General features: G+C 37.5%; 1 protein-coding gene across 1 annotated transcript; it reads left to right on the top strand.

Moving 5' to 3' along the window:
* The first annotated feature begins 672 nt into the window (after nt 1-672).
* hoxa13b (homeobox A13b) lies at nt 673-4,831 on the top strand. Its single transcript, XM_026940027.3, has 2 exons — nt 673-2,019; nt 2,497-4,831. Exons 1-2 carry the CDS (start codon nt 1,368-1,370, stop codon nt 2,736-2,738), a joined length of 894 nt encoding a protein of 297 aa, XP_026795828.1. The 5' UTR covers nt 673-1,367; the 3' UTR covers nt 2,739-4,831.
* The last annotated feature ends 2,836 nt before the right edge of the window (nt 4,832-7,667 follow it).

Here is a 7,667-nt window from a genome sequence, read left to right as displayed (position 1 = left end):
ATGTCTGTGTGCTTCTGATAAATAAGTCTTTTCTTTTTGTTACATTTACCTTGGAACACCAACAGACTGTTTCACTTACAGCTGGCTTCAAAATAAAATTATTTGTTCATTTGCGTCGATTTGCTTTCAGGCGACTGTAATTAAACTGCTATTTATCAGACCCAGACTGAACCTCGTCTCCTGTGTCTCGCTGCAATTGCTATAGTGCTTCTGACACCTCAACAAAGTTGGCTCATTGGTCAGAATAGAAAAAAATCCAGTAAAGAAAACCAAACACATCAGTACCTGTTTTCATCCTCCTGTTTTTTTTTTTTTTTTTTTTTTTACAATGCTGAGAGAGATGTGTGGTCGTTTCCTGTCAGACGGTCAAAGGCTTCAGTGACACGGAAAGTGCCTTGGCTAGACTGCAACTTTCAACTTGACCTTGGCCTCCAGCCGTGCCTAAACTCTTACAGAGTCTGGCCCTGCCAAATTCTGGCCAGAATACCGCAGATTCTTACAACGCACACTTCACTAGGTGAGTATGATTTGCTGTAGCCTATGTGACAATTTTATGGAGGGCTTCGTCGCTTTCTTTGATTCGCTGTCACTGGCCATATCTTTTCTGCCCCAAACTTCGACTCATCATAGTGGGATTAACTGGAACCCGCTTTAGGTGGCCATTATAATTTTCATTAGTAGATATCAAGTTTCATCCCTGCATTTCAAAGGAAATTATCCCATGGACTTCTTAAAAACTAGGCGTATAACAAAGTGCAAAATGTATAACAGTGGTGTAAATTTGTCATCCACCAGCATTTAATGCTGCAAGACTTAAAAGTCGTCAACATTTTTCTTTATTGACTGAAAGTACATTAGCATCTAACCGTCAGTGCGCTGAAGAAACAACGAAAATCCGACTTTACCCATGAACCTGCACTGCTGCTCATTTGTACAGGTTCAGGAGGTCTAGGTTTCAGAAATAATTTTCACAAATAGAAATAGCCAAAATTTAATTCACTAAAAATATCTTTCATATTTGTTTGATTTATTCTGGCTGTCAATCAATAAGAGAAATTAGTTTTGAATTGTAACAGAACTCCACTTTGTTCCCAATCAAACCCTAAACTCTACAGATAATTAATCTCTCTTCTTTATCTCAGTTCAGTGGTGAAAAAAAAAATCTTGCCCGTGCTTTGCATTATCTTCTGCCTTGCACGCTTATCGTCTTATTTTGCATATCACGTGCTTCCCTTCGTCCAATAAGCGTTCGCGTTTAGTCTGCACGGGCGCGTGAGCGTCGCTTTACCCTCTCAAGTTCACTGTCGCATTTTTTCAGTCGTGGGGATTCCTGAAAGAGCTGGAAAAGGCTCAATGTTGGTCGTGCTATGACAGCGTCTCTGCTCCTCCATTCCCGCTGGATCGAGCCGGTGATGTTTCTCTGTGACAGCGGCTGCTCAGACGACGTGAGCAAGAACATGGAGGGATTCGCGGGAGGCAATTTCTCCGCCAACCAGTGCCGGAATCTCGTGGCCCACCCGACTTCTCTCGCTCCCGGTGCGCCCTATGGATCGAGTGAAGTGCCCGTGTCTGGCGTGACGGAACCTGTCAAGCAGTGCAGCCCGTGCTCGGCGGCGCAGAACTCCCCCGGTGCTGCTTCTTTGCCCTATGGATATTTCGGTAGTGGCTATTATCCGTGCCGAGTGTCACATCACGGCGCAGTCAAGTCCTGCGCGCAGCCTGCCGCTTACGCAGACAAGTACATGGAGACGTCTGTCTCCGGAGAGGAGTTCTCTTCTCGAGCTAAGGAGTTCACTTTCTATCAGGGCTACTCGTCCGGACCTTACCAACCCGTCCCCAGTTATCTGGACGTGCCAGTCGTGCCTGCTCTGAGCTCTGCTCCGGAACCCAGACACGAGTCAATTTTGCCCGTGGAAACTTACCACCAGCCTTGGGCCATCACGAACAGCTGGAACAGCCCTGTGTACTGCCCGAAGGAGCAGACTCAGTCCAGTCATCTCTGGAAATCGTCTCTTCAAGGTATTAGGCCTGCGGAGCTAGTGCATCCATTTAACCTGTCGTTCATCACTGTAACATTTCTGCGTAAAATGTGGTGACCAGTGAATCAATATTTATCAGTATTCTGGGAATATGGGCAAAATATTATTAACCTACCTACCTTAATTATATACAGTGTTTTTGCAAGGTTAGGGTTAAACTATATATCAGATAAAGCTTTTATGGCTCAATACGCAATCTGATTTAGATAAATATATTTTACACATCAATTTATTCATACATATTTATCAGCTCAACTTGACCTCGACTTCTATCTTCTTTACTCCATTTGTAATATTTTATATGTATGTTCTTTGGATGAGTTAACGAATACTTGCAGATAAGATGTTATCTGGATGATAATCCACAGTAAATATTTTCCTATGAATTTCTGTCATCGATTTAACCATGATTGTGTGTGTGTGTTTTTTTTTTTTTTATTTCTTTCTCGGCCCCTAGACAATGTGTCAGGAAGTGATGGCGCTTCCATTCGCCGCGGGAGGAAGAAGCGCGTCCCTTATACCAAAGTCCAGCTGAAAGAACTGGAGCGCGAATATGCGGCCAATAAGTTCATCACGAAGGATAAACGGAGACGGATATCTGCTCACACAAACCTGACCGAGCGCCAGGTCACCATCTGGTTTCAGAACAGGAGGGTAAAGGAGAAGAAGGTGGTCAACAAATTCAAGAGCATCACTTAAGGGGGGACAGAATTTGAGACGGACAGAGAGAAGGAGCCACTTGGTTATTTATTATGTTCCTCTGGGAGTGACTGTGCTGAGATGTGTAACCTATAGCTTCCATGCAAGAAAAAAATACATTCTGCTTAACTCTGAAGGCCGTATATGTTACACGGTGATCGTGATGAGGGGGCAAATAAACTGGCAAAACATTCGTATACACACTTTTTTTTTGTTTTTGTTTTTGTGGCAGTGCTTCCCGCCACATAAACCCTGTTTCTTACTGAAACACCAAACCATTGTGTTAATTGTAATTGCGCGGGAGACAAATGCTGTGTCTAGGTTCAGTAACATGAAGCTACAATTTACCCAATGATGCAAGAACACGCTGTTAAGGCTACAGACCAGAGGTCATCTGCTCCAGTCCTGGAGGTCCGGAGTCCAGCTCAGTTTGGTGATTTTCAGGCTCAGAGACACCTGATTCAACTTGCATCCAATACTGCAACTGATGACCCCAGCTACAGACCGCCATTACATTACTACTTTATGTAAATAAATAAACATCCTCTTAGATATGACTACATGGTATCTTAAAGATTTTAGATAGAAAATAGAATTATTCACAGTTTGTTCAATGTTTGTACCCCGCTAGGTCTCTAGTCCAGGTTGTTTATGGAGCAAGCTCCTATTTGTTACTGCAAACAATATTCCAATAAAACTCCCAAATTTAATATTTCCAGTAAGGACTGAAAAATGCTCGTCGCTATGCCTAGATTGTTTGAGCATTGTAAAGGTGGTTTTTTTTTCTCGATATATACCTATATTCAAAATACAGGTAGAAAAAAATAGACAAAAAGACGGCATTTAGGTGACAATGTTACAAGCAGGGTTAAAAAAAAGGAAACTTGAATGAACACCACAATGTTGCCATCTAGTGGTAGAGTTGAGTCGTTGCATCTGTGTAGGCAGAATAGGGAGAAACATGGAGCTTCCAGGATTAAGGTGAAATCTAAAATGAAAAGACAACACGGGGACTTTGTACACAGGACAAGGTGTACATGGAGTGCAGATAGTACGATAAGTGTAATATCAGAGCCGTGTACGAAAGTACATTTTAAGTACAACGACATGCGCAACACAATAGAATAAATGAGCAGGTATTACACACAACAGGATAAGACTCAGGACAAACCAGACAAACGGGGAATTACACAAATTACTATTATTGTAGAATTTTTTTTTTTTTCTGTAGAACACGTAAATTGCACTTTTACCAGCAGACACTGTGTGTGTGTGTTGGGAGGGAGATGCATAATGAATAATGTTCGGCATCCCTCAAAGTAGGGAACAAAAGCTGGTTTTACAGAACATTTTCACTCCAGTGTTGAGGCAGATAATTCTTGCATACTGCGAATATCATATTAAAGTCAATTAGTTACACTTAGGAGTGGTTGCGTTGTCATTTTGCGAGGCCCTGAAGTCTTTGTAATGGCGTAGAGATTTACTAAGTGCTCGATTTGGTTATTTAATTATAGATGACTATATTTCAGCAATAAAGAAATGATTAGTGTGTGAAAAAATGCGTAACATGAGTTGATGGGCCTACCAACGTCAGTAATATAAATCAGCCAGTCTTTTTTTGATATCTCGTGAAATAAATGCGCTAAATGAAAATGTATTACGTGATTAGCTTCCCGTATTGGCCTGGAAAAGCACGTGGACCTGGGAAAATATTATAACCAGCTAGGCGATCACGCTTTTACAAAACATAACATTATTTTCGACTTTTTAACTAAACGTATTTTAAGAGAGTTTCTGCACAAACTCCACAGTCAGTTGCTGTTTCTTAAGCTTTTAATATTTCTAACAGTGAAAAGAAATTTGAAAGGGATGAGTAAGATAAAAGCCAGCCAGATACATAAAACTAAACAAGATTAAGATTTGCTTTAAAATAAAATGGTATAATTAAAATCATTATTAATCATTTTTAAATCATTAAAAAATTTTCAATCCTTTTTTTAAATTCAATATAAAATCATTTATCTGCAATATTATCACCAAAGAGAAGAGAAATTTCAGAGACTGTCAAACATGTATATGTGTAATTTTTGTAAGGAAATTCCTATGATTACCTGCTAAATTTATTAATAAATTAATTTTTGAGAACTTGCACCTTGGTCTTACCATATAACACATATTTCCAAATAAATTTTTTTTTTAAAGACTAAAATCTTAATCGAAATCATAAGATATCTAGTACCTGACAATTCCATTTTAAGATCTTTATTAAAGCTGTGACGTTTTGACCCTCAATAATTTTGATACGAATTTTAAACTTTATATCTGTATATATTCAGGCAAGATTTTGTTTGTTTAAAACTTCTTATTTTTATTCTGTGACATTGACTAAAGTCTCAGTTCCAGGGGCACGAAATGTAAGCCAGAAACTAATTATAGAACAGTAAGATGAAGATGAATCAACATTTACAAGGCACTGAATATGAAACATGGTTTAGAGGAAAGCAGTTATGTGGCAGAGAGTAATCTAGTCTCTTAAGTCGGAAGTGAATGTGGTTAAACAAAAAAATAATAATAATAAAATAAAACTATGGGCAAGCAGGGCGAAGATGACAACATTACATTTTTATTCATTATTTTACTCCTTGTATTACATTTTACAAAAATCGTAAAACTGCTCAAAGTAACGTAGAACCTTCAAACACATAGACGCAGGAAATAAAAAAAAAAGAAATTGGGGCCGTATGTTTTCATGGTAACTTAAATGAACGTGGGCAGCTTTTGAAGTGGTGAATAAAAAGCGACTTAAAAGCCAAAACACTGCAAAAAAAAATTCCCACACTTGTCTACTCAAATATATGTGTGCCAAATGTACCTATTTATACTCGGCAATTCCCACAGTGGGTTAAACAGTGTGTATTATATGATCCCGTCAGTGATGTGTCATCAGAACTACAATTCAATATACAGCTATATATAACTACATCTATATATAATAAATATATCAGATGATGGAAAATTTCGAGTGCATTTAGTGCAAAAAACCAAAACGAAAAACCAAAACACACCAAAATGCGTTTCAGTTGTAAGCCAGCAAGCAAATATTGCAAGAGGAAAATAAGTTCACTGTCATTTTTTTTTTTTTTACTCTTCTAGAGATTTATTCCATGGGGCTCCAAGTGTGCACATAAGTTTCTTCTCCAAGCTGTTTGTCACAAAGCTACTGTATGTCTTAATCTAAAAGTTTAATCAACCTAAACTGGGGACGCTAAAGATAGAAACATTCCTCATTGATCCGATGTTGCACATGAGCTCTCAGTGAAAACACGCGGATGTTCCCCTCCATGGCCCCCGCACTGCAGCAGGAACAGAGCACAGAAAATGAGCCAATAAGCAATGCTGCAGGAAAGTACCCGGATGGACAGAAACAGGGCGTTTGCTGCCACCCAAAGGCGGAATGAAAAACAGCATTGTAAAAGAGTAACCGTGCAGCTGTCCTTAACTGACTGTTAGACATTTCTTTTAGGGTGATTAAAATAATAAAATAAATAATATAAGCTGATCTTCTATTATCAACTTTATTAAGAAGACAGAAAACAAACACATCCAACATTAAGGAATTATTGATCTATATGCGTGCATAACTATTTGAGCTACTCAGAGAATTCCCCATTCTGTTATTCATTGCACATCGTTTATTTCTAACAGTTTGACAGTACGCTTAATTATGTTGCTTCTTCTCCTGCCTGTAGCACATCAGCATCTTCTTCTGTAATACTCCTCCCATTAAATCCCTACCAATAACTATTATTAGTCTACTACTTCATAGTTTACTAAAAATATGCTGTCGTGACAAGAAGGTACACTTTGACGCCAGACTCCTGAGAAAATGGTAAAATTGTTAAATGAAACTATCAGCACCTGATATGACCTCATCACACATAATTTAAAATATTTCAGATGTAATGTAAAAAAAGGTTTTTTAGAAGTTAAATTAAACGTTGTTACATGTTGTCCTATAAAATAAAATGGTATTAGTTGAAGTCGGTTTTTACACTTCTCACACTTTTTTTTACACTTGGCATTAAATAGTGGCATATTTATAATCTTTAATCTAATTATTTTATATGATAATCAGACGCAGCAAAGCAAAGAAGAAAAAAAAAAACATTAGCGAACCAACATTCAGACAAAATCCAAACTATTTGAATGTAATATGAATAGAATCAAATAATGAACCTTTAACCAGTATATCAGTAAACTCATATAATATTATATAATATATAATATATTAATCAGTAAACCCATATAATATTAGTAAATAGTTTTACTTGATATACTTTATATATACTTGATATACTTAATTTTTTTTTTTTTACAAAGTTTTTGTTACTGGATGTTTGGTTGGCACCTGTTGTACAAATGTCTTTGAATTGTAGCTGATACGATGATTATTAATGCTTTTATAATGCGACATTATTTCTTCTGCATTTGTTAACCCATTTAGAAATAACTAATTCTGTGAGAGCCCTAAGCGTATGAACATGTTATTTATAGTTTTGCCCAAAATAATAACAGTAATAATAATAGTAAATTATTACTGTACTATATATATATACATATATATATATATATACACACAAAGACAAACAAGGGCATATATTCCAGCGCGCGTTCTTTTCAAACCAAGTAATTATGGAATTACAAGAAATATTCCCAAAACTGGGAGACTGATCTATCACATCCATGCAGCTCCTGACACCTTGCACATGAGAAGACAATAAATTGATATCTTACATACACTCAGGATCCGGTTTGAATGATTTCAGGTATTCCTAAATGGATTTGCAGACACAAAGATGCGCACAGAAACTGGTGGAGACATTTAACTAATTCAGTCGGTATGCTGAAAGTGTTACTCATGCGCACTAT

This window comes from Pangasianodon hypophthalmus, chromosome 1 (assembly GCF_027358585.1).
Source record: "Pangasianodon hypophthalmus isolate fPanHyp1 chromosome 1, fPanHyp1.pri, whole genome shotgun sequence".
NCBI lineage: Eukaryota > Metazoa > Chordata > Actinopteri > Siluriformes > Pangasiidae > Pangasianodon > Pangasianodon hypophthalmus.
The sequence above is the reverse complement of the archived record's forward strand: the minus strand, read 5'-3'. Positions and strand labels throughout refer to the sequence as shown.